The following is a 26,007-nucleotide window of genomic DNA, read 5'->3' as shown; positions in this document are numbered from 1 at the left end:
TCCATTTTAATATCTCAGGGAATGCGAATTTTCTTACAAAATTAACTTAATCATATTTATTATAGTCTTAATATGATTATATCACTTACTAACAAAAAAGACCTCGCCGCAAAATACTTGCTGTCAAATTTTAGGACAATTGACGGCAGTTGAGCAAGTGAAGGCAAGTGTTTTGGCAGTCTGGTCTAGGCGATCAAAACAAATATTATTAAATGGCATCAAAGTCATTAGTTGAGATATTTCGCCATCTCGATGCATATCCAAAGACTCTTGAAGATAGGACTAAGACATTCGGAGGTGCTATAGGTGAGTTATTAGTCATTAAACTCTGTTAAGCCGCTCTGATTTATTTATTAAATTGCCACCTCAACTTTGATATGCCTTTCTATTTTCAGTGACTGTTATATGCGGTATAATCGTGGTACTTTTATTCACCTCGGAACTAAATGACTACTTTACCCCAAATATTTCGGAGGAGATATTTGTTGACACGTCAAGAGGACCGAAGCTAAGAATTAACATTGACATAGTAGTACCTACTATTTCATGCTCATGTAAGGACATTATTATTAGCATAGAATTATTTTAGCAAAGGTTTTAGTGTAAAGAATGAATATAATTTAGTCATTATAGAGTTTTTCTTGTAAGCGATTGTTTTTCTTCGAATCGAATATTTTGCTAAGTATTTTTTCACCATGATCACATTTCAGTTCTTGGATTAGACGCCATGGATACATCTGGAGAACAACATTTTCAAATTGAGCACAATATTTTCAAAAGACGACTGGATTTAGAGGGAAAACCAATTGAGGAACCAAAGAAGACTGAAGGTAATCATTGCCAATGCAATTTTATTTCATCGTTGAGAGTGATAGAGTAAATTTTGAATAAATTTTATAATGTTTAATTTCGCTCTTGGTTTTCAGAACTCGGCGCCACGGCGACGCCGCGTTTTGAGGTATGGCCAAAATCTTTGGATGTTCCCATGTGCACATGACTGCCCTACGATTTCTCTGGTTTACTAATTTGGCTGACTGGTTATTGATTTTACTAAACGACATTTTTATTAGTGTCCCGTCGAAATTAGTGAAGCAAGGCCCCTCGACCACTGGAACCACATCCCAATATCTTAAGCCATACAGCATCTGTATTTTGCTGTACATTTCTAGGATTTTATCTGTACCAATGTAAAACCTGGTGCGCTGGTCACTGATATGATCCCGCAATTCCACTGCAACATCTTGGGAATGTCTATTCTAAATTGTATTTTTTATTTCTTTTTGCAGCAGGCGATAAAAAATTTAACTGACGAGAACAAGTGTGGAAGCTGTTATGGGGCAGAAACCGAGGAGTTAAAGTAAGTGGCGGAGCAGAATTCTTTATAAACCATATAGGGAGGAGGTATATTTTATGTATTGCCATAAGACATACTGGGTGTACTGGTATAACTTGGGTAGATCTTAATCATTGTGTGACCTATCTTATTAGGTCCACCTTTCGGTTAGTATATTTTTAATTAATTTGATTATTTTTCTTTGCCATAGACAGTTATTTTAAAAATATTTTCAGGCTGATTTAAATTAGTAGTGACTTGTGGTGGGCGAAATTGCATATTTTCAGAAAAAAATCAACTTTGTTATTATATTTAATAACAATATTTTTTACATCAAGATAAATTCACTGTGAACTAAGTAATATTATGCATGAAACCACTTTTAGCAGCAAGTAGACTATATTTATTTTTTATTAAGCTCGAAAATTAATTATACTCTTAATATCGGACTATGAAGGGTCAACCTTGGCTTGTGGTAGGTTTTGTTGTATATCTATGTATGTACTCTGATCCTTTCAATAGAAGACTCTTTCAGGCAGATGGTGATACATTACATGAAAATTACATTGATGAAATTTGGCCCTCCTGCTTTAACCTATGGGAGTAGCTTTCAAGTAATAGAAAATGTCAACCTTAGTCACCCAACAGTTGGCTCCTCATATCTGTACCCAACTTCGTTTGGTCTCTTTGAGTTGCCATACATCTCCTCAGTTATGTTTAGATCCAGTTAGGATTCACAGGTGGCCTCAACCAAGGGGTCTTTGTCTTCTCTTGCATCAGTGCTATATGATTGAGAAAAATGTTTGCATAGCATATCCCGGGGTCATTATTGTCTCCACTAACGACTGAGTAGAAGACTCTTAAGAGCGTGTATGTCAATGAGAATGCATCTTTCCCTCTCTCTAGAAAGCACCTTGAAAACAGTATATTTGAGTTTTGGAGCAAGCATGATGTTCATAAAATCCCATGGCTTTGGCCTCCCAGTCAGTACCATGACTTCTTGCTGGTGCTGAATTTTATCTGTGGTTTCTATCATTCACACCCTTTCCTTTAGTCTTGTTCACCAGTAAATTTCACTTAAACTAATTCATCCTTAGGTATTCCAGGTACTCTCATCTTATTTGGTAATCTTATCCTTGAGGTGACATAGCCCTTTAATAATTTGTCTTTCCCATTTGGTCTCCGCATTACTGCAGATGTTTGCTTAATCCAATTTCTTTTGCAATTTTTCTAAATGATCAATGTGGTATTAACCCATCATCAAAGATGAAATTCTCTGGCCATACTAACAAAATAATAATTTATTGAAATCTCAACAAACTCATTTGACTTCTGAGCATTTTATGACATTTTATTATTAGGAGGATGAGTAGTAGTATTTAGGGGAGGCGGCTGATAGCTGAGGTCATTTGCGCCATAGGGGATGCACAGGAAAGGATGAAGTGTGAAGAGAAACCCAGCGTCGGCATTAGCCTACTCTTAATGAAAGGCACCAAGGGGTCCGCAGCTTAACGTCCCATCTGACGGACGGTGCACTCACTCAAAGTGACCTCCACAAAGCACCTCAAGTAGGGATCGAGATACCTCTGAAAAATATTCAACACCGCCGGGATTTGAACCCGCGCCCTCAGGGTGGGAAGCCAGTACGTTAGCCCCCACACCATCTTGATCCCAATACGTCACTGTGGGTATAGGTTTGCATGGATGTTTTGATTTTGCATGTGGTTTTGTTCTCTTTTGGGGGTGGTGACCCAAAACCCTCCGCCACACGCACTTGCGGCAGCTTGACTGGTATTATGTAGATGTCAATTACGTTATGCAGGAAGAATGTATGATCACTCTATGCGTTGGCCCAGAGGAAGTCCATAATGTGGGGAAGAGGGAAGAATAGATGGTTAATTTTAGATCATTTGAATGGGGAGTAAAAGCTGAAGACTGCTGTATTCCTTTTTGCAATTGTCAAAGGGCTGTTTGGACTCCTGAGAATTCTAGGACTTAGTAGTGTGACTACCCTTTTTTTGCTTTCATTTTATTGGTTCCTAATGGTTCACATGGACTATATGATTGGGATTAGGTGCTGGTCCCTAGCTAATCATAATGCCTTTAATTTTCTGGTTGATCCCTGATGGTACACATGCTTCATGCAAACTGTGTTTCTTTGTCTTTCTTATTTTTGGTACTCAAAACTATCTTCTTATATTTCTTAAGTTTTCTCCTCTCATGAGTATTACGAGGGTGGTACAATAAGTACTTAGAAAAAAGTAGAAAAAACAATTATTTTGGGCATTTTTAAAAATATTTCTTAACATAATCTCCTTTCAACTCTGTACGTTCGTCAAGCATTTTTCCAATTTTTTAAGCCATCTCTAAAGTAGGATTTTGGAAGCTCCTCAAAATAGGCATTTGTTTGATCGATTACTTCCTTGTTAGACATAAATCTTCTTCAGCCAAGCCATTTCGTCAAGTCTGAAAATAAGAAATAGTCACTGGGGGCCAAATCTGGTGAATATGGTGGATGTTGTAGTAATTGGAACTTTAATTCCATAATTTTGGCCATCGCAACTGCGCAGGTGTGCACCCGTGCATTGTCTTGATGAAAGAGAATCTTTTTCTTTTTCCAATGAGGACACTTTTCCTTGATTTCTTTGCTCAGCCGTTCCAATAATGACGCATAATACTCACCTGGTATTGTTGTTCCCTTTTTCAAGTAATCAGTCATTCCGCGAGCATCTTAAAAGACTGTGACAATAACCTTACCGGCCGACTTGACTGTCTTCGGCTTCTTTGGAGCCCGTTCGCCTACAAAAATCCACTGTTTTGACTGTTGCTTTGTCTCTGGAGTGTTGTGGTGTATCCATGTTTCATCAACAGTTACATATGGACGCAGAAACTCGTCAGGATTGAGATGGAAAAGCACCAAAACAACCTCAGAGTCGACCACACAATTGCGTTTATTCTCCGCTCTGAGTAAACGCGGCTCCCATCTTGCTGAGATTTTTTCAAGCCCACTTTTTCGTGCAAAATTGAAGCTACTGTACCTTGTGATAGGCCTATGGCTTCTACTATTTTGCGTACTTTGAGTCGTCGATCACTTAAAATCATATTTTGGATTTTGTCAATCATTTCAGGGATAGACACTTCCACAGGGTGTCTGGACCTGCATTCATCTTTTGTGGATGTGCAACCACGTTTAAACTCATTCACCCATAATGAAAGGAGAAACTTTGTAATTCCACATAGATTTATTCGACGGACGACCTAGGTTTCGACGTGGCACGTCATCATCAGGTACATTTTGTAAAGAAGACAGAGAATATATAGTCACACAAATTGGGGGGGGTGGGTTGGGGGGGGGGGGGAAGGCGAGAAGAGAGACAACTCCCCGGTCTGAGGTGAGGGTTAGGGGGTGGAAGAGGGGAAAAAACCCAGGGGGGGGGGTTGGCCCGGAGGTGGTTAAGGGGGTTGAGAGCAAGGGGCTAGAAGAAAGGAAAGGATTAGGAACTCCGTAAACTCAGGAAGGGGGAGGTGGTGAAGGGGACCCGTGGATCAGGAGGGAGAGGGGAAACCCAGAATATACGTAAAAACGCTGTATTAAGAGCCGGTAGGGGAGGAGGTAAGGTAGGTGGGGTGTCATTAGGTGTGGAAGGAAGGAAGGTCTAGAAGGGGGGAGTGGGAAGGGTACAAGATTTCGTTAACAATGGTAACCTTATTCTTAACACATTTCAAAATTTCAAATTGCTCTAGCGCGTCAAGCCTTTGTCCTTTCTTCTCAAAATGTAAGAACTCTGGCACAAAATCACTCCGATGATTCTCGTCCAGCAGATGTTTGGCAAAGAGAGACGCCGAGTCCTTATTTTTGACGCACGATTGGTGTTCCTTGATCCTCTCTTTAAACTTTCTCCCAGTCTGGCCGATGTATCCTGCTCCACATTGACAATTTAATTTATAAACACCACTTTTCTCACTTGTAGGGATTCTGTCTTTGGTATGAGAAATTAAATTCCTCATGCACTGTTTGTTATAAAACGCTAGTCTAATTTTGTCTTTGGGGATTTTTCTGCATACCCTCAGGGATAATGGGCCTAAATAGAGAAACCTTCTCCATTGAGCCCTTGATACGAGGGTCATCCGGAAAGTAGTACCCGTTCGTGAAATAAAGACACAAAAGTAAATATTAACAAACATAAAAAATTTTATTTGAAAGAGGATACTTTAAACTACTTCTCAACATAATCTCCAAGCAAATTAAGGCATTTGTCATAACGTGTGACAAGTTTCTGTATTCCTGCTGCATAGTCCTTCGCCGCCAGCTCATTGAGATATGCGAGGGACCCATCTTGCACAAATTTTTGCATAATGCAGATGGTGTTTAACAATTTCATGAACAATTGTTCGAGAAACATTGGGAAAATGCTCACAGATGTCATCAGTTGTGACGCGCCGATCGTTCCTCACGAATTCGTCAACTGAGCTCACCAGTTGGTCTGTAATGACAGACGGTCTCCCCGAACGCTCATCGTCGTGTGTGTTCCCCCTCCCCATGTTGAAGTTGCGACACCACCGCCGAACAGACGACTCGTCCATTACATTGTCTCCATACACCTCCTTTAATTGGCGATGAATATCACATGGGCGAACGTTTCTTGCATTGAGGAATTTAATCACTGCCCTCACTTCACAACTGGCGGCGTTCTCAATTTTTTTAAACATTGTAAACAATCACAGAAACAACACAGGCAATGCTAGCGTCACGCAACTTGGCTCAGAGAAGGCAGACAAGCCACTGAAGCCATCTGACCTCGTCCAGCGGCTACTTGCGTCGTCAGCACTTCATGCGGCACGAACGGGTACTACTTTCCGGATGACCCTCGTATATCGCTAGGTATAGACCCATAAATACTGTTTCTGGCTAACTTGGACATTTTCCTCTTATAAAGTTTGTCTATTAGTTTTTCCGGGTAGCCATTGTTTACTGCTATTGTCTTAATAATATTAAGTTCCTTTAAAACGCTGGAAACCGTCATTGGTATTGAAGTTAGTCTATTGATCATGGAATGAAATGCTGCAAGTTTTTGTGAAAAGCAATGTCTGGAGGTGGAGTGAATAACATGGTCCGTGTATGTGTCTTTCCTAAATATGGAAAATTGCAATTTCTCATGGGATCTTGAAATGCAGATATCTAGAAAATTCAGGCAACCGTTTACTTCCTTTTCTATGGAAAATTGAATATTGGATTTTAATGAATTTAAGTGGGAGAGGAAATTGTCTAATTGTCTATCTGTCCCGGACCAGACACATAAAACATCGTCCACATACCTGTGCCAGCTAACTACGTTCTTGGTGAGGGGGTGGGGAGAGGAAAATAAGTCCTTTTCGAATGCGTCCATGTAAATATCTGCTAAGACAGGGGACAGGGGGGAGCCCATGGCTAAACCATTGGACTGTTTGTAGAACTGTCCGTTGAAGACGAAATAATTCTGGGAGACGCACAAGGAGAGAAGAAGACACAGTTCATAGGCAATGGGAGTCGAGATGGACTTCCGAAGGAGGATGTCTTGCGCTAGGTTCACGGCTACTTTCGGGTTCACGTTGGTAAAAAGATCTTTTACGTCAAAAGACACTAGAGTGCATCCCCCCCGTCCCCTTCACCACCTCCCCCTTCCTGAGTTTACGGAGTTCCTAATCCTTTCCTTTCTTCTAGCCCCTTGCTCTCAACCCCCTTAACCACCTCCGGGCCAACCCCCCCCCCCTGGGTTTTTTCCCCTCTTCCACCCCCTAACCCTCACCTCAGACCGGGGAGTTGTCTCTCTTCTCGCCTTCCCCCCCCCCCCCCCCCAACCCACCCCCCCCAATTTGTGTGACTATATATTCTCTGTCTTCTTTACAAAATGTACCTGATGATGACGTGCCACGTCGAAACCTAGGTCGTCCGTCGAATAAATCTATGTGGAATTACAAAGTTTCTCCTTTCATTATGTTAAGTCGATTCCATGAAGTCACGCCTGAGACAACGAATTACTCATTCACCCAATTGTAAACAGTTGCAAACGCAGGAGCAGATGTGCCATGAACTTCGTCCAATTCAGTTTTGATTTCTTTCGGCGTCAACCCTTTCAAATACAAGTGTTGAATCTCTGCTCGAAACTCATTTTTATCCATTTTAATAGACAAATTAAAATTGTTTACTTCAATCGATGACAACAACGAAACTATTTGATGGATACAGCTGAAACTTTAACAGCTGACTAGTTAGGAGTGTTATTTAATGGAAAAAGTTTATTTTCGATACAAGCGTCATCTCTTGGATTTTATAAGGAATTATTGTACCACCCTTGTATGTCAGTGTAAAACTATTGTGTTACCGTTTTGTGTACAGTGTGTTGCTGTTTCAGGGTATAAATTCTATCCAGCCTTACCTTTGCATTCTTGATCACATGTTTTTATCAATTATTGGTGGAATATGGAGTATGATAAGGAAACAAGTAGTGTTTTTTGTGAGTTTATGAAAATTCAAGTAGTAGTTTATTCTAATCCATGCATTTTTGTTAAAGGTTTGCTTTTGTGGTAATGGAAAATTATTCCTCCTGAACTGTTCTTATTACTATTTTTCATGCCTAATACTCCTCTTCTACTTCCAAGGTTTGAGGTTATTTAAATTCCTCTTGCTGATTACAAGGAATGCATGGTATCAAATTTCATATAATCCCTTGCTGCCATTAGTTTTTGCCCATTTTCCAGAACTGCTACTAGCTCTCACAATCAGTGCACCTTGTTGGCTGATCCTGCAATGACATTGTTTCTATTACTCAAGTGGCCTGTATTCACTTGCATCTGATGGCCACCCTCTCAATTCACCATGTTTGCGATAACTATAGCATCATAAAAAGAGGCTGTATGAATGCAAAGTAATTTCCACTTTCTTTTATATGTTCAACCATATGCTTGAATATCATGATGATGTTCAACGATTTATGGGATTATGCATTGCCATCAACCTCAGGTCACATTTGCTTTTAGTTACAGATGTCATTTTACTCATCTTAGTATGTGGATCTTTCAATAATTCCTAGGAGCTCATCTCTCACTAGAATGTTGTTAAAGTTTCAACAATATCCACCTCTTTGTTTCATTTTCATAGTTGATTGAAGCCACAAACTTGTGTTATTTAGAACAATTGAAAAAAATGAGTTTCATGCTGCGATGAAACGTTTCCATTTAAAAGGCTTAGCACCAAAATAGATCAAAGCTGAGTTGGATGATGTTCATGGCACATTTGCTCCTGTGTTTGCGATTTTACAATTGGTAAATGAGTTTAAAAGTAGTCATACATCCACAAATGATGAATATCGTTTGGGACGTCCAGTGGAAGTGATTTCCTTCGAAATGATTGAATTGAGTAATTGACAGATCAAAGTTTGCAAAATAGTTGAGACTACAGGAATATTAGTAAGCACAGTGCTTTCAATTTTGCTTGAAAAATTGGGTGGGGAAAAATCTTGGAGGAAAATTTTGGGCCTCATTTGCTTTCATTGGAGAATAAACTTAATTTTGTGGTTCTTTTGGAAGCTTGTTTTGGCACATTTCAATCGTAATCTTGACATTTCTGCATCAGTACATAACTGTGGACAAGGCATAGGTACAATGACAAACTCCAGAGACAAAGTAATAGTCGAAACCATGGGCTTAGAATTAGCCTTCAAGTTGATAGCCACGGTTTTTTGGAATGCACATGGAATCATGTACATCAATTACTTGCAAAAAGGACGAACGATAAATGGAGAGTATAATGTGTCATTAATACACAAATTAAATCAATAAATCAAGAAAAAAACATCGTGATTTGGCAAAGAAAAATATTCTCTTTCATCAAGACAATGCACCAGTGCACACCTGTGCAGTTTTGATGGTGAATATTATTGAATTAAGGTTAGAATCATTACAACATCCATCTTATTCACCATATATGGTCCCCAGTGACTATTTTATTTCCAAACTTGAAAAATGGCCGGGCAGAAAATGATTCATGTCCGATGAGGAGCTCATCACCTGCACAGATGCCCATTTTGAGGACCTTCCGAAATCCTACTTTTTTAACAGCTTAAAAAAGTTAGAGAAATGCTGGAAAAGTGTATTGAGGTGCAAAGAAATTATATTGAAAAATAAAAAATCTACTCAGAGTAATTTTGCTTGCTGTTTTTTCTAAGGACTTATTGAATGACCCACATATTTCACAAGGCTTAATTAGTCTTGGTCACCCAATAACCAATACAAGTTTGAAACTTACATCCACTGATTACAAAAACCTTTGATGTGTTCACATTTGTTATTGTCAGGCCATTAACCACTGTTCTCTAGTGACCAGACCAGTCATATTAGTAGGTCTGGATCCATGAGTCATCATTTCTTTGGTATTGGAGTACCTCTGGTTTGCTCACCCAAAACCAATATATTTTCCCAAATATTAATATTTCTAGAGGCACCTGAGCAATTTCTTGCCTTCCAGTTCACCATTTCCATATGAATTGTCCATCCAATATAGCTTGGAGATAATTTGTCTCAGATGTTACTGTAAATAATGCTTGTATGTGAGCAGTTACCTCATATATTTACATATTTATTCCCATTTTCTCCACTCAAACACTATTGGGCCATTCTTTGCATGCTAAAAGTTTACTCCTTTGCTAGTTCTCTTTGATTTTCCATCCCTGATGGAAAGCTATGGATATGAATTTATAGCTAAAAATATTCTTTGATCACTCCATGGGTCCTGGTTTCTTTTAATTTTTGGGTTAGAAGTAGCATAGAAGATACAGCAAACTGAAAAAAAGTGCATGTTCTGCACAAATGTGTAGCACTCAATAAAAACTGTAATACTTTCATGAACAAAATTCTCAATGGTTTAATTTCTAGTTGCTGTTTTTATTATTTCAATATTAGTTGTGTTGGTTAAGTTTGAGGTTTAATTTATGATATTCGAAAATAATCCAAAGAAGCCAAATTATTGTTATGTTTCAGGTGCTGTAATACTTGTGAGGATGTCCGTGAAGCTTATCGAAAGAAGAGATGGCAACTACCACCTGATATAGGAGCATTTGAGCAGTGTCAAATGGAAAAAAATTCTGATAAGGTTGAAAATGCATTCAAAGAGGGTTGTCAAATATATGGCTACATGGAGGTCAATAGGGTAAGAATTATTCAACTTCATCTTTGCCAATGCATATTATCGAGTAGGTTTGACATCTCTTTAGAATCACTCAATAATTAGTGTTCCACCTCTTAACTCAGAAATGGCCCAGAACCAATGACTATGGACCAATACACAAGTGGATTTCCCATCAGATCTTGAACGGCAGTCCAATTCCTTCAGTCCATTCCGACATATCTGGAATGAAGTGGGAAATACTTCATGAAATATTAATGTCGAAATATCAAACCCACTGATCAGTTCTGCTGAGGGACAAAACCGATAATCAGTGGCCTAAATTTATAAGATCTGATCTTTGCAATTACAAATTGGGCAAATCAAAACTTAGATACTTCAGATGTGAATGTCATATCTGTAGATATGTATTTCATATTTAATTTCATGTGGGTCGTGGTAGTCCAGGAGTAGAGCATTGGACTACTGACCGGAGGGTCCCGGGTTCGATTCCTGGGCAAGTCTCTGGGCACCTGCAGCTCCACCCAAGCTATGTGATTTTTCAGGTGCCAGATCTTCCTGGGAAACCATAACCGGCACAGGGAAAGGAACTGGCCTCATACCCTGATGTGTGTATTTCACACGCCGTCAGGCTTAGTACTTGGTGAACTCTACCGTCGCCTACCAAACCGACCTTCGGGTTGATTACTGTGTTTATGGTTTTTATTTAATTTCATAGGTGTGGTGTTTCTTAAAAATTTTCTGATCTCACTACATGGCTATATGCTTTAAAGTAAGAAAAAATAAAATCGTACCAATTGAACTTAAGAGAACGTTGGAAGAGAGAAATATGTATGGGCATATGCCTATGCTGTACTTTAAAGAGAACTGCTGTATATGAGGAATGCTATTATCAATATCCCTCATATCTAAAGTTTAATCGAGATGATTTTCATCACTGCTTTGTCATAAAAATGGGAAGATGGGATACATCTCTACAAAATTTCTGAAAATATTTTTTGATCCACACAAAAAAGGAGGGATCACTCCATGGATCCCTCCTTTTTTGATTTTGTGGTTAGAAGTAGTTGTGCAAACCTTTTATTTAATTTTTGCATAGCTATTTTTTCCTACTCCTGACTTTCAACTGATAACTGTGCAGCCTAATGGTCATGTGCACAAGTACATAGATGCGATTGGATTTAAGAATATATGGATGGCATGGGATTTGTATGGTCAGGTTGAGCTTGTCAGACCAGGCCCAGTATTCCCTGTCCTGCTTACATCCTCCACTAATGGGGACTATTGGACTGACATACTTGATAAATCTCATGAGATATCCACTTGTGTATAACTAATAGTGTATTTCAAAGAGTAGAAAACCCATCTACGGTATAAAACCATGATACGCCAGTACCTTAACGATTTAAGCCAGAAAAATTCCTCTTAAATGGCCTACAACGAGTTGTTTCTGGTTTATATTCTTGTAATTTGACCCTTAGTTGAAATAATTATGGCAATATTCAAGGCTACACCATGCATAAGGCAGAGGGATTGATTTTAAACTTAATTGTGATTAAAGGCATCAATAAATGGGGAATGATAAGGGTTCAGGATATTGTTCACTATCTTACATTCTTGTTTTTGTGCAATTGCTATTTTTTTGTTCCTGTATAACTTATCAGCTTAAATTGAAAACCTCAATCCTGACGTAAGCTCTAATATTGTAGAAATCACTAAAGGGAGCCCTTGATTCATTCCTTACTTATATCTCAGTAGATGAGCCTATAATTGGTAAATTATCTGATATTGCCGGTTACTTTGCAAGTAATATCATTCCAGTATACAGAGATTAACAGTGGATATTTCATCAATATTGTTATTTATTATTAATAACTATTAATAGTTTAACTATGGAAAGTAGATTTTATCTAGGAATTCTACCTTTCTATCTGTAAATTATATTATGGCTTTAACCAAAAGTCATGGTTTGTATAAAAAGTATCGTGAAATGTTCTGAAAAAATAATATATTTCAGATTTCCTGCACTGCCTCAAAATTCTTCCAAGTACATCCCTTGAGTGTTAACACTTTTGCCAGTGGCTCTTTCATGACTCGAAGGCTCCTTTGTTGGTAGATTCTGGAAGGTCCTTAAGGGTTTGCATGCAAGCTTCTTTGATGGCACTTAGGGTCCCATGGTGGTGTCCTTTGAGGGAGGATGCTGGTGCCAAGTCAGTGCTGTCCAAAAAGTCAGGGTCTTCTTCAACTCTTAACAGAAGGTCTTCGCAAACAGACACTTGACTCTGCTCTTAATCGTCCGTCAAGACCTTCAGGATGAGTTTAGCGCAGATCTTTTGTGTTGCCAAATTTTCAGTGATTGGTGTGCACTGTCATCTTATCAATGCAATACAATCTGCGATCATGCACTCACTCAACTGATGGTCTGAATTGAGCACTTCACGCACACATCAGAAAAAAATTATTTCTGATACTTTTTGTACAAACCTTGTATAGTTAGAGGTATGTTAATAGTATACATGTGAAGAATTTCTGAAGATGGTTTTCAGTTGACAGCATTATCTTAAGTGTAATGAGAGGCTAAACATTGTGAAAAATTGCTTATTTTACATTAATGGTGAATTGCAATGAAAACTATGGGTATTTGTGCTCAACTAGAAAGTAATTGAAAAGGTAAGGCTAGAAGAAACAGCATTAATGTTTTTACATAAGGTAAAATTTAATACGCATTTGGCTCCAAAAAATTTGCAATAAATGAATTCCCAAGGGCTAATTGTAGGATTTATTAGCATGCTTTTTCTTAGTAAGATCTGTAGTTCAAAGCAAAATTATTTTTTAGCCATCATTTGTACTGATGAGGCTGATTTTTTTATTGTTGTGCTATTTATTAATTTGCTAATTTATTTGAAAGGGAATTTGAATTCAGTATCCTGTGCATTTTGTCATTTCTTATTTGTTTAGGTAGGAGGTAGCTTCCACATAGCTCCTGGACAAAGCTTTTCAATAAATCATGTTCATGGTGAGTATCCATGATGTAAGAATAATGTGAATTATTTTTCATAGATATCAATTTCAAAATTTAATAATTTGTGTTGCAGTTCATGATGTGCAGCCATTTTCCTCATCCTCATTCAATACTTCCCATCGAATTCGCCATTTGTCATTCGGCAGAAATATCCCTGGGAAAACAAATCCTATTGATGGTGTGGAAGGGATAGCTCTGGAAGGTATGTAACAATAAACAGGAGGAAATTTTGAATGGAGTGAAATTATCGACTGGAAATGCCTTGGGTTTACTAGCTGTTTTGGACATATATTTGATGGCAAGCCATCAGCAGTTAATTTTCAACTCAATATTTTCCATACTGAAGTATTTATCAATTTATTTTGTTAATGAAACAATTGCTATTCCCAAAATTGTAAATAGTCTGCACATTTATCCTTGCATTTAGTTTGAAAAATATAGTGATATGGCCGAGTTATTTTAATTTGTTTTTAATGAAATGAATACAACCCAAATAAATTGAAAGTTGAGGTATTAGGTTGAACTTAAATAATGTTGGAATCAATGCTAATCCAAAGGAAGATTTTGGTCTTTTTTTTTGGCGATTTTAATCGGACCTTGGTGTTGTTTCCTAAGGAGTGTAAGGGCTGATGGAACGAATCAGTCTCTTGCATTTTTAGTGATCTTCCTCAAAAGTGCAAACATGAGAGGTCATTTGTTGGTGACATCCAGCTCAAGTCTCTTCAAATGTTTGGTTACTGAGTTGGAAAGAAACAGGGTGCAGTTTGTCATCTACCGGTGATCACATTTTAAACAAGTTTCCAAATGTGTATCTCGCCTCTTCAGAATGAGAGCTGCTGACTTTATTTGCCCATCCTTTTTCATTGCAACAATTGGACAGGCTCAAATTAATATCTATATCATCATCAAATATTTTGTTGACAATGGAACATCATATTTAATTTGAATACAGTTATGAATCACGGTGACTGCATTTCTCATTTTAATGTCTGATGCAATCACTGTTCATGGATGACGAGAATATAAAGCCACACAATCATGTTGCTGCAGAATAAATTCACTCTGCTAAGAATCTCATTTTAATCTTTCAGATGGTCATTTTCTTCACTGATTTGGTATCTGTTTGAGTTTTCAGTTGAAATTCAATCATTCATGGTATGTGTTTCATCTTGAGAGATGTACAACATTTCCAATTTGATGTAAGTGTGAGCTAGGCGGACACCTTTTTAGCAAAAACAAGAAGCATACTAATTAAAACATTTGTGGGAGCCAGGATAAACTTCTGGAGCTTCTCAAAATGTTTTCATAAACAATGATGTCTTCTCACATATCTGAGCATTCAGTGGTATGTAATTTCAGTAGAAATGATGCTGAATATGTTTATATTTGTGAGATTAGGAGTAATAGTACATCTGACATATGGCTGTAGTTTAGGATACCAGTATTACCACGTTTGACTTTAGAGAACAATCAATGTACCAACATCAATTGAAATTTATCTGAACTTCTTTGAAGGTCATTACTAGGACTGATGCTGAAAAAAAATTGAACAACGTGCATGTCTGGTAACTAAGTGTTATTTATCTTGCAAGTACTTATTCTTTGAGTTAGCTTCTTAGAATATGTTTTCAAGTTGTCAAAGCTTTAAATTCCAATCTTTGGGTCCACTCCAAAGAACGTTTACTTTATCTTGATAATTATTGGAGTGAGGATCAGATTTTTTGTGTTTAAGTGTAAAGAGTTGGCAATTATTTCATCAAATGCCAATTACCAAATTTTTCAATTTTTGTCTTCACCATCCCCTGTGGCATGTAGAGAAATGCCTTGAATCAAAGATATCTTGTGATTTTCGTGAGGTGGCTGTGTCAATATTGCTTTGGATGGATACGTAAATGAAATTGGTTCTGTGATGATGATAATGGCTGTGGTGTTTCGTAGGAAGTTAAAATGATTTTTTCATTCGAAGGATAAAACTTATGGAGTAATCAAAGTGTACTTTGAAAAAATGTTTAATTTTTACATCTTAATTTTCAAACATAGAGCTGTACATTGTTATTCTCCTATCAATTACCGACAAACGACTTCCAAAAGGATAATTTCAAAGATTTATTACTCACAGAATTAAGTGAAATCGTCAACTGAAGACATAACATCGGCATTACTTCATGAATTGAGCACTTAATATTAATAAAGGTCCATCACTACCACCACTAACGATTCATTTGTAAGCTAGCAACGAATTCCAGTTCCAATTGCCATGAATGTGCCAAAAGTGCCACCTCCCTGGAGCATTACTTTTCCAACACTGTTGACAAGCTCACGACCTCTTAAGCCATACCTGTAGGAACAATGTGATTACATTATCATGATTATTGCATTACGTGATTTAGTTTTGCATCAAGCACAGCCCAGAAAGCAGTTCAACCGCACCTTAACGCCGAAAAACCTCCGAAAATAGCGCCTGAGGCCATTCCAACACAAAATCCTAGAGCAAATCCCATTTTAAGCCGATCCCAGCAGCTGGGGCCGGTTTGATATCCTCCTCCTATGGGAACCGGCATCCTGTGATTTTATGTAGTTCACTGTTATGACCAATATCTGTACCGAGAGACAATAACAGATAAGTTTTACGCTATACGCCGCTCTTGGCAGCGTGGACGAAGAACTTACCCGTAACTGTGAAGGTTACGGGGATTTGTGTTGAGCAAATGTTGTTGGATTTCTTTTTAATGTGCTAATCGAGATGGATTTTGCTCTTATTGTGGTCGAATGTCGTTCACCTAAGTCAGATAAAAAATTTAACAACTACGCTTGATCCGACCTCTATTGGTAACTTCACGAACCAACTGCGTAGGCACTAATTTTTAATAGCTACAATTCAAACTTGGTGTACGTGACAGCACGCAGGAATGTAGTATGGTCACAATCGCCGTATTTTTATTTAATCGAATTTCATGGTTAAAAGAAGAAAAAATTACGATAAATATACGTGCGAGACTCGTCAAAAATAAAAATGTCTGAATGTTCTTAGATTGCCCTCTGATTATTATTATGGATGTTGTATATTCACTTAGCTTTGTTCAATATTTGCGAACAGGCTTATTTTGCTAAAATGGAATGTCGTTTAAAAATCTTTGTGCAGTGGAATCAGAGATATTATCGACTAAGTAGCATATATTGATCACCTGCGTCCCAGATAATATTTTGTGGAAAATAGGCAAACCACCTCTCATTTTCAGTCATCTCGTATTCCCTGGCGATTCTTGTATGAAAAAGATATTTGTGAGGGATTTGCGAAGAACCCTTCTGCATTCTGCTTTAAGACTTAAATGCTCCGTTATTTGTAATTTCCCATTGTCTATACGACAGGATAGTGTAAAATTGCGATCAAAATTTGTAGAAACACAATTGCATGAATATAAATGATGGTTTTGGGTAACCAAGTCATTCATATGTAGTTGCTTTGAATTTCAACATAACCAAGCACAAAAATAATGTTTTATCTCCTACTATCAGCTTACAGAGTCCTTCAGTCTTGAGGAAATGTAAAGCTTGCAGAGTATAGATGGTTTTAAAATAGCATGCCAACAAAGAAAAACACTGTCGGCCTAATATGGTAGAATGTGGCCATTAGTAATTATAGTGTCAGGAGGAAAAGTAATCCTTTTATTCTAAGCAGTCAACTTCAACCTTTTGCCACTTAGGTATTTGACCTAGGTATCAACACCAATGTGAAAACTCCCTTCAAATAAATGTTGGCACACCAGATTTTGCATCAGATAAAATGTCTGCCAAGAAGTTAAGCTTCAGCTGGATGCCCTTCGTGTTGGCATATAAAGATTATAGTAAATGAATCAGATACTTGATAGGTCTTATGTACTTCAGGAAATCATTTTGATTAGTCATAATTTAAAAGTATTAACAAGTTATGAAAATGTAGTTTTGAGCCTGGCAGTGAATGGCAAATGAATAGATGTAGTACTTATAATTAGCCTAGAGCCATATGTTAAATGGCTGGCTAGTTGCTCTTTTGCTAATGCAGGCCAGTGTTTGAACATTTTTTTGGGATTTAGGACGAGATAATTTTTTCTTGGCAGTGTCTTCATGATCCTTGTGTGCGGAATCCAAAGATGTAGTTCCTTTTTTTGAGTTAATTCAGATATAATTCATATTCTGTATACATTTACCATGTTATAATATTCACTGTGCAAAAATCGATAAACTTTTTCAATGGCATCAGGACAAGAACAAAATTTGATTTGATTGAGTGGTATGGGTTTTATTTTTCAAATCAGGTTGCAAAAATTATAACAGTGTAAGGTTATTGCAGCCATTACATCAGTATTCATGGAGACTTGTGTTATTACTGTGCCTGTGTTTAATAGTATTACTTTATTGCACATCGCTGTGTTTGTTGTGATTAAATAATTTTTGAATTGCTAATGTTTTCATCAACCTTTGCCCCAGAATTTTACCTATTTTTGACTAGTTTTATTAAATAATTGTGCATTAAACATATTCTCATTTTTTTAGCTCTTCATTGGTGGACCAATGAAAATTAAGAATTACTTAAATATCTCTGTAAAATGATTTTGACATTGTTTAATTGCCCCTGTTAATGTACTCTCAGACCTTCAAAAACACATTATGCTTAGGAAAGGAAACTTTCTGCTATTCCACCAAGTATAGCTTAACTGTGGCCGGTTTTGATTCAGCATATTATCATTGGCAATTTTACAAAGTTTTCACATGTTATATAGCATTGGGTGTATGGACAAGGGAAGGGTTAGGTGGGGAGAGGAAGGGGGGCGGGAGAGATTATTTGGGAAGGGCAGGTAATGGATTGTTCCTGCAAGGGTTAGTATACTGCGTCTGGGTTGATTTAGAAGAAGTCAGATTATAATATTTTGTTCCCTTTTCAATTATCCAACAAAGGTTATTTCTTGCAAATCTCAAACAAAGTTACCATAACCATCCCAGCTGTAGGAATAACCATTGCCTGCTACACTGTATGTTCTCCACTGTCAACTTAAAGCATGTACTCTTCTTGATACAGGAATGTGCTAGTGTATCCACATTTCATCCGCTGTGACAAAGCCGGCATGCAATCAGTTGCAAAACAGAGTTGGGACATGTCACACGATTTCGTTTTTAGTTAACTGAGCAAGTACATCAGCCATCTTGCAGGTGGCCATTCTAATGTCAAAATATTGATTTAAAATATTATGTAACCATGTACTCAATTTGCCTACAGCAGTAGCAATGGCATGCACCTTCACTCTTTTATCATTCATCCCTGCATCATGAGTTTTATCAATGAATCTGGAGTAGTGGCGGCAACTGGGCATCCATAACATTCAGCATCACTTGTGCTCATGCGGCCAACCCAAAACTTTCAAAACTACATAAAAAATATCGTAATTGGAGGTACAGATTCACCAAAGTGTTTATCAAGTTCCTCTTTAGTTTCCTGATGGAATTTTTACTTTTGTAAAATAATGATTGAAAAGCACATGGAATTCTCTGTCATCCATTTTTTGGGCATCTCTCTACTTGTTTGTTTCAAACGAACACCAAAATCATGAGTAATTGACTGCTCTTTCTGAATCTTGGTGTATATTCCTTCAAGAGATGCCACTGATTGAAAATAACTTACTTCAAGCTTTACTCACAAGCGTTGACATGCATCTGGCCGTACACAGAATTTGCAAAGTACCCTCATCCATTATGTCATTGATTTACACCTATTTTAATAATGATAAATTAAAAATAATAACTTAATTTGTTATATTTTGAAAATTATTACCAGTAAATGTGCAAGAAAATGGATTATATCCCTTGCATTAGGTTAAAGTGGCTGTACATATGCAATGGAGTGTAACAAAATTAGATTTTGGAGACTCATTACTCTCCAGCTCTGACTGTGTTAAATGAAATGACTAGTTCTATTTTTGGGAAAACATTGACTTCACATCCCTAATGTGTTAGGACTTGTAAAATATGTAAAATGTTTATGAATATACTGTATATAAACCTCATTCCTTTGTGAAATATTTTGTTGACTATATTGTGCACCAAGGATAATATAATCAGTGCTTCATTGTTTGTATTATACAGCAGTGCAACAACTATTCCCTTGTATTTCCCAGGGAAGCACAACCTGACTCCCTAAATACTACTGTAAGCCCCTCTTCAATTCTGCATATTTCCTTCCACCATTCGTTTTGTCCAACAGTGCTTCATATCTTCTCAATTTTTCAGGGGCCACAATGTTTCAATACTACATCAAAATAGTTCCTACGACATATGTGAGAAAAGATGGAGCTATCTTACAAACTAATCAATTCTCTGTTACAAGACATCAAAAGGTAAGATTTTTTCAAGCAAAAATGAGAATGTCATTTGGTGTTTGATTATTTATAAATTAAGATAAATTTTAATTTGTTAATCATTTAGTAGGGTAAAAGATGTTTGGACGATTATATATTTTACATAATATTTGATGTTATGCTTGTGAATGATAACTTTTGAAATTAAAGAAAACTATCTCTCTTGTTAACATGACAATACAGAGTAACCAAGTAACATTAACATGTGAATAGTGATATTTACGTTGAAGACATTTAATTGTAAATGAAGGTTATCCTGAATTCTGCAGGAATGATTAATATAGAAACTGGAACAATTTGTATTTTTGTATTAAAAAATCATCTAACTTAATCCTTTCAATAATACCAGCAAATAAAAATAAGAATGTCTTTCATTGGTGTCAATTTATTAATAATATAGTTGTAATCAACATTTCATCCTTCATATCAGGGTGTGTGAAATTTCTATCTTTTCACTGTGTTTTCTCTCTGAAGAAATTGGTCTGAATTTCATTCTATTGGTTCTTTTTCCCTTTATAATGATGGTCATTGGTTGCTGTGTTGAGTATTTTTGTATTATATGACTCTGGAACTAATTCATCTTGTTGAAGTAGATGAAATCATCTGCTTGGGGTCACTCTCATAATCTTTGAAAGACTTGTTAGACTGATGGGAGATTCATTTGGTTATTTCCAAGTATAATTCTGTTTCATTGGAAGAATCTGCATCATCTACAATATTATGTCTCCATCATGTTGCTTTTTCCTTGTTGCCATGAGAATTTTCTTCCTCTCAGAATTTTAGCTCTCTCCTAATCAGTCTTTGAGAAATTTTGTTGGAGAAACACAGAAAGTGCTGCCAAAATAATTCTCGTGATGCTTCCACATCTTTAATTTCTGTGCCTCAAAACTTGTAAATCATCAATAAAGACTATATCTGCTGCCCTAATTCCGTAGTTCATGTTAGATGACATGATGGGTTCTATTTTATTTTCTATTTTCCCATTTGAACATTCCATTTAACTCGCTTTTCAAGGAGGGGTCCCTTGATTTTTCTGCTTCCATATGTGGACAAGGTTACTTCATGCATCCTGTAGTGTTGGGAAAATGGCAATGTCAAGGATTTGTCCGATACATGTATGCTTGATGTTAGGCAAAAGAACAAAGCAAATGTTTAATTAATTTAAAAACATTGTTTTATTAATTAATGAAGAGAAAAAACCAGGCTTCATAAATTATAATGTGGAACCAACCAATACAATTGCTATTGTAGATGTATATTGGTAATCCCCCTTCAATCCATGTTAAATACAAATATAAGCGTACTGCTTTGGTTATGTGTAGGGTAAGAGCAGTAAGTAACCCTAATTGTGATGGTGGCAATCTTAACTGGCAAGCTTGCTTTTCTGTCTTTCACTTGGCTCCTTTTTTTTTAACAACTTAAGATTTTCTGGGTTGGGCATACGAATTTCATTGTAGTTAACAATATTGTGAGGAGGAAATAGATTCAAAGCTTCTTTATGTAAGTATGACTTTAATGCACTTTTCTGCGGCCATTCGAAAGCGTTTAATATTTATGCCCAGATAAAGGGTCAAAGGTCAAAAGGATAAAGGGTTGTGGCGGTGGCTGAGAAAGTTTTTATCTCAAGTCTTTATCATAATGATATTCATGACATCCCTTTTCCACCCTGCCAGATTTATTCAAAAAGCTTGGTACTGTGGTTTACAAAGCCTTCAAATGGAAACAGAAACCCCTCTCTTGAACACCTCCACAGTGCCTGTATCATCTGCTCTTCATTTGCATTAGAAAAACTCATTGCCGGTTGAATAGCCTGAAATGGTATTTTTATTAATTTTGGCCAAAGCAGTACTTCAAGGAACTAGATATTTTTCTGCTGTGATTTATATGGATACTTCTTTCTCCATCCCTCACAGTCTCCTCCAGTTGTGACTTTGAGTAGTGCATGTATATATTCCTTGAAAACCCTTCATGTACTCTGTACCCTCTGCACTGCAACATACCATATCTGCTGCTATAAAATTTTAGCATAAAAAGCAATTGTGAAAATATTTCCGAGGGAAATTGTGATAAGAACTGTAAATAACATAATGACTAGATTGTATACTTACAACTTTTTATGAGACTTTTTTCTTGGTTTACTAAAAACTCTCTGGCTCTGTAACTAATGTCTGAATAGACTCCAATGTATGACAAAATTATCTCTACTCATTGCTGCAATGTATAGGAAAGAAAGCTATCACTGTGATGTATTTTCCAATGAAGAACATACCTATACGAAGTGATTGGAATGTCCAAAGTTAAACACTTTGTCCTAAGTTACCCGGTTCTGTGCTACTGCGTAACTGTCATTTTAATATTGCACGCTATTGGTCCATCTGACTCAGCCCTACATATGTGTATTATTTGTTCCATCTCCCACTTGATATTGTAGGACTTCCCAGAACTCACCATTGTCATTACATTATGAGTCCATAATTGCAGTGATGGAGTGTAAAAGTGGAAGTGAAAAGTATAAAATGTTCATTTCTCCAGCAGGATTTTCTTAATTTTGTCTTTATCTGCAAACATAAAATTATTTAGCCATTTCTTGGCATGATGTTAAAAATTATATGAAATCTGGCCGATATTTATAGCTTACGCACGAAAGAAACCAAAATGCTCTGATCATATTGGGGCTCATTTAATGGGTTATTTGTTGATGTTTATTTAATTTCACTCTATGATTTCAAGCATTTTATGAAATTGAAAACATTGCCTAGGATTTTTCTAATGTGCAATTCTGTTGTTCAACAACCATCAGCTCTGGGTATAAGAATGTTTTATTTGATGCTTTTACACTTGCCTCAAATAATCAATTTAAAGCTACTTGCTTGAAAAACTGGTTATTGTTCTTGTGAAATAGTAACTAGTAAAGATGTTAATTTTTTTTATAATGTCCAACTGCCTGCCCATCATTCTGTTCTTATTACATTAGAATTCTGTTTGGTTCAGTAGATTCCATCAAGAACAGTTTAGCTAAATGTCCGCTTCTACCAAAAGCATTTTGTAATTCAAATTTTTTCCTATTTTTTTCCCTGAATTTTTAAGAATTTAACTGTGCTGTAAGGATCCATCTTTACTCTAATAGTTTTAATGAACTTCTATTACTATGATAATATTATTCAAAACACTTTATTAATGATTATCAAATAACTTTTCAGGTTGTCTCCATTGTGAATGGTGAATCTGGGATGCCAGGGGTCTTTTTTAGCTATGAATTGTCTCCTATGATGGTTAAGTACACGGAAAAAGAAAAGTAAGTAGTTTTTCCTCTTACATTTATATGCTTTTTTATTTTAAGGAATACATTCCATGGTAATATCCATTGCCAACCCCGGTGGCGTCGGGGTAACGTCCTCGTCTGCCATTCCAAGGGTCGTGGGTTCGATTCCCGCCTGGGTGAGTTTTCCTCCACCTAGGGCTTGGGTGTTTGTAAATGTGACCATTGTTATCATTGTTAATAGTTCGATGTAAAGGCCAAAATGTGCTGTTTTCGGACTAATACTGAATAAATAAATGGTTCGTTAAAGCTACAGGTAATATTGCTTACACCGTGAACACCTTGAAAATGGCTGCATAAGCATATTCTGTGGATTGTACTGTTTCTTTCCTTGTGCATTATTGATTATTTTGTACCTGTTTTGTATTTATGGAACTTGAATGAAATTATATCACAGTCATTTTACTGTGTCCAACAGTCCTGGGACTAGACTCTTTCACTAAATTAGAGTCATTCTGAATGTATGCCTTTAAGTTGCATATAAGATTTGTGCTCAATATAGTTTTTGTCCAATAAGCCATGGTATACTTAACAAGCTTGCCTGACATGAAAATCCATGCTGTACAGTTGTGCTTAAATGGTAGAAAAAAAAACTGCGTAGCCAAGGCGTAGTGGTTAGATATTCAGACCTCCTGTGGTTGTAACCTCTGGTACTTTTGCCTGAGGTTTGATTCTTAGCTGGGCTATCCATTGCTCTAAATTTTTCCTAACATTTGATCTGGATTATTTAAATTTGAGCTCATGCAAAACAATTGTCTTTTAAAATTCTTTCTTTTTAAAAAATGTGTTCTGTGGGTGTTGTGTAAGAAAAGGAGTAGAGGTTAAGGACTTCCAAGATTTTTTTATGCAGCTGTAAATGAAAATTACTTCATCTTTCGGGAAACACTAGGGTATTGCAGCACAGCTATAAAAGGGGTAAGGATGAAAAAAAATTATTTTCAATGATTTTTATGAGTAAAAGTGCTGAGGGATCACACAGCTTGTCGTTTAAATGGACAGAAAGCACACTGCCTGCAGATGTTTATGTGAGAGACAAGTACACAATGCACCACACCTATGCAATAATTTTTTCAAAAGACATTCCTTGATGGCTCTCATCTTGAAAGCAGCAAAAAAATATATGTGGTCGATGGCAGCAAAATATACATCTACTCAATACCCCACAAGCTTCCACTAGGGTATGTGGTGGAGTTGCTTGGAAACCACCCATAAAATGGAATGCAGCTACATTCAGTACCAACAATAACATCATAATTCATGCCCACACAGACATAAATATTCTAGCAAAACTTATTTTCACTTACACACATGCAAACAAATGCACTGGATGTGTACCGCAGCGGTTCCCACTTATAACAACATTAACTTCAATTTTGTTACTATTATGATTCCTGATTGTCTGAGGAATCTATCTGTACTGGAGTCTATCTCCTTTATTTTTGTGGTCTAATCTGCCCAAATAATGTAGGGCCATAATAATTCCCTAAGTGTCATAATTAAACTTGTGCTCTGAACCTTGCTAGAAGTTTTAAGTCTTGCTTGTTCTCTTCACATTTCCCTTATTCCTCTAATAGGGTATCATGCTCATCTTATTATTGCAACAATTTTTCACAAACTTAATGGATTTGCTCTGAACTTCACCAATGAACTCACCCAAGGATCCCAAATACTTCGGCATATTCCAAATAGGGCCTTAATAAACCGAAATAACGCCTCTCTTTTACTTTTGCATCACATTTCCCCACCACCCATCTAATCAAGTCGAGCTTCTTTACAATGCATTCACATGAATTAATGGTAACTGAGGTAGCATAGCATTTTCATGAACCAGCAGTGAGTAGGTTCATAAGGCAATACTAAAAGACTCTACTTGCTGCATATGTTGCCATTGCAAAGGTTTTTGAAATCTTGTTTCACTACATTGAAAGCATGGATATTGCATTTTCAAGTCTTGATTCCAGTGAATGGACATTTATTTTGTGAAATAACTTGAGCAGTTAGTCCACTGAGGACTCATATATGAACTATTCTTACTGGTAGTGACAATAATGATGGGTATCGCTGAATTTTTTTAAATGTATGGCTACAGCTGAACATTATTTAAAAATAATATCTCTGTTTGCTGGGATTATTTATATTTTCTCTAAATGGCGTTTTTCTCTGTTTCCATACAGGTCCCTGGGACACTTTGTCACCAACCTGTGTGCAATTATTGGGGGACTGTGGACTGTTGCAGGGATAGTGGACTCATTCTTGTATCGCTCAATCAAAGCCATACAAAAGAAAATAGAGTTAGGGAAATTTCATTGATTTATACTTGCTCAGTTTGATGGACTTTTAAAGCAAGAATCCACTCCGGTAATTGTAATAGTCAAAACATTCCTTCATTTACAATGTGAATCATGTTGACATTTGTACAATACAATAAATATTTATTTACATGGAAACTTTTTTCTGGGTTGTGAATAACATTGGAGATTGTTATACATTTGCTTAGTGTGGGTCGCGGTAGTCCAGTGGGTAGAGCGTTGGACTGCTGACCGGAGGGTCCCGGGTTCGATTCCCGGGCAAGGCACTCTGGGCACCTGCAGCTCCACCCAAGCTAAAGTGATTTTTAGGGTACCAGGTCTTCCTGGGAAACCATAACCGGCACAGGGAAAGTCAGTGTAATGCAGTCAACATAAGTTATAAACATTCCAAGAAACTGCGGGAGATGCCACAACAGTAAATTTTTATGGAGTCATCCACTAATATGCATTTCAATGCAACAATTTCAGAGTGTAA

General features: G+C 36.9%; 2 protein-coding genes across 3 annotated transcripts; one reads left to right on the top strand and one right to left on the bottom strand.

The window, feature by feature from the left end:
• On the top strand, positions 1 to 25,670 carry LOC139698695 (endoplasmic reticulum-Golgi intermediate compartment protein 3). The gene is made up of 11 exons (XM_071597573.1): positions 1 to 306; positions 396 to 554; positions 711 to 830; positions 927 to 958; positions 1,287 to 1,357; positions 10,349 to 10,517; positions 13,452 to 13,509; positions 13,589 to 13,717; positions 19,777 to 19,883; positions 23,105 to 23,199; positions 25,398 to 25,670. The coding sequence occupies exons 1-11, from the start codon at positions 213 to 215 to the stop codon at positions 25,531 to 25,533; spliced, it is 1,170 nt and encodes a 389-aa protein (XP_071453674.1). The 5' UTR covers positions 1 to 212; the 3' UTR covers positions 25,534 to 25,670.
• LOC139698697 (reactive oxygen species modulator 1) lies at positions 15,516 to 16,325 on the bottom strand. 2 transcript variants are annotated; one of them, XM_071597575.1, is made up of 3 exons: positions 16,186 to 16,325; positions 15,946 to 16,113; positions 15,516 to 15,853 (listed from the first exon to the last, which is right to left on the bottom strand). In XM_071597575.1, exons 2-3 carry the CDS (start codon positions 16,074 to 16,076, stop codon positions 15,745 to 15,747), a joined length of 240 nt encoding a protein of 79 aa, XP_071453676.1. In that variant the 5' UTR covers positions 16,077 to 16,113; positions 16,186 to 16,325; the 3' UTR covers positions 15,516 to 15,744. The 2 variants fall into 2 exon arrangements, with proteins under 2 accessions (XP_071453676.1, XP_071453677.1); XM_071597576.1 differs by having other exon boundaries at positions 15,946 to 16,077.
• Positions 25,671 to 26,007: the final 337 nt, after the last annotated feature.

Source organism: Hetaerina americana, unplaced genomic scaffold, assembly GCF_022747635.1.
Source record: "Hetaerina americana unplaced genomic scaffold, ioHetAmer1.1.p SCAF_9, whole genome shotgun sequence".
In the NCBI taxonomy this organism is placed as follows: domain Eukaryota; kingdom Metazoa; phylum Arthropoda; class Insecta; order Odonata; family Calopterygidae; genus Hetaerina; species Hetaerina americana.
The sequence above is the reverse complement of the archived record's forward strand: the minus strand, read 5'-3'. Positions and strand labels throughout refer to the sequence as shown.

What these genes read in the sequence shown, in the direction of transcription:
- LOC139698695 (XM_071597573.1), top strand. Translation starts at nt 213, where the DNA reads ATGGCATCAAAGTCATTAGTTGAGATATTTCGCCATCTCGATGCATAT. An exon ending in GACATTCGGAGGTGCTATAG is followed by an intron (nt 307 to 395) that starts GTGAGTTATTAG and finishes TTCTATTTTCAG; the next exon opens with TGACTGTTATATGCGGTATA. An exon ending in AAGTACACGGAAAAAGAAAA is followed by an intron (nt 23,200 to 25,397) that starts GTAAGTAGTTTT and finishes GTTTCCATACAG; the next exon opens with GTCCCTGGGACACTTTGTCA.
- LOC139698697 (XM_071597575.1), bottom strand. Translation starts at nt 16,076, where the DNA reads ATGCCGGTTCCCATAGGAGGAGGATATCAAACCGGCCCCAGCTGCTGG. An exon ending in GGAGGTTTTTCGGCGTTAAG is followed by an intron (nt 15,854 to 15,945) that starts GTGCGGTTGAAC and finishes TTGTTCCTACAG; the next exon opens with GTATGGCTTAAGAGGTCGTG.